The 581-nt window shown below is 50.9% G+C and overlaps 1 protein-coding gene across 1 annotated transcript in view; it reads left to right on the top strand.

Annotated features, from left to right (window-relative positions):
• Window positions 1-575, top strand: part of LOC119588432 (neuropeptide-like protein 31) — a gene marked incomplete in the record, with an annotated part of 1,125 nt that extends 550 nt beyond the window's left edge. Inside the window, 2 exon segments of the mRNA XM_037937103.1 lie at window positions 1-35; window positions 399-575. Coding sequence (XP_037793031.1) covers window positions 1-35; window positions 399-420 — 57 coding nt within the window.
• Between the last annotated feature and the right edge of the window lie 6 nt (window positions 576-581).

Consider the following 581-nt stretch of genomic DNA (forward strand, 5'->3'; position numbering starts at 1 on the left):
GTCGGCTACGGCCGACCCTCCTACGGATACAACAGGTGAGCGGCCAACATCTCGCCTCTAAGGATCCTCCTTCGTCGACGCCAATGCGTCCCTCTTCACAAATATTTTCCTGTTCATCTTTCTGTAATTTTGCAATTATCGTTGCTCGCCTTCCTCTCCTTCATCAGGAGAATCCACTTTTTTCTTGAATTATTACTGATGTAGCTTTTTTTGATTTAACCTCCCTCTCCACAAATATATTTGGTAGCCATCTGTCTGCCTGCTGTCGCCACCGCTTGCCCTCCTCTCAGTCTTTCTCACTCAACGGGAAAACTTTCTTCGCTTTAATTATGAAATAACCTTCCCCCATCCGCCCTTCCCTTCCCGACGCCGCTCATGCCGAGTCCCTTCGTCCGCAGGCCTTACGGACATCGCGGGTGAGGCAGCGACGCCGACGCCAGACCGAGGGAGGTGCTGGCGACACTCAAGGAGTCGAGACGATGATTCTGGCAGGGATCGAGGAAGCCTTTGAGAAGAATCGCCAAGAATTTCGTTAGGTTTTGGTGTTTTTTTTTTCGGAGGTCATGGCACTGCCGAAGAGA

Source organism: Penaeus monodon, chromosome 23 (genome assembly GCF_015228065.2).
Source record: "Penaeus monodon isolate SGIC_2016 chromosome 23, NSTDA_Pmon_1, whole genome shotgun sequence".
Lineage (NCBI taxonomy): Eukaryota > Metazoa > Arthropoda > Malacostraca > Decapoda > Penaeidae > Penaeus > Penaeus monodon.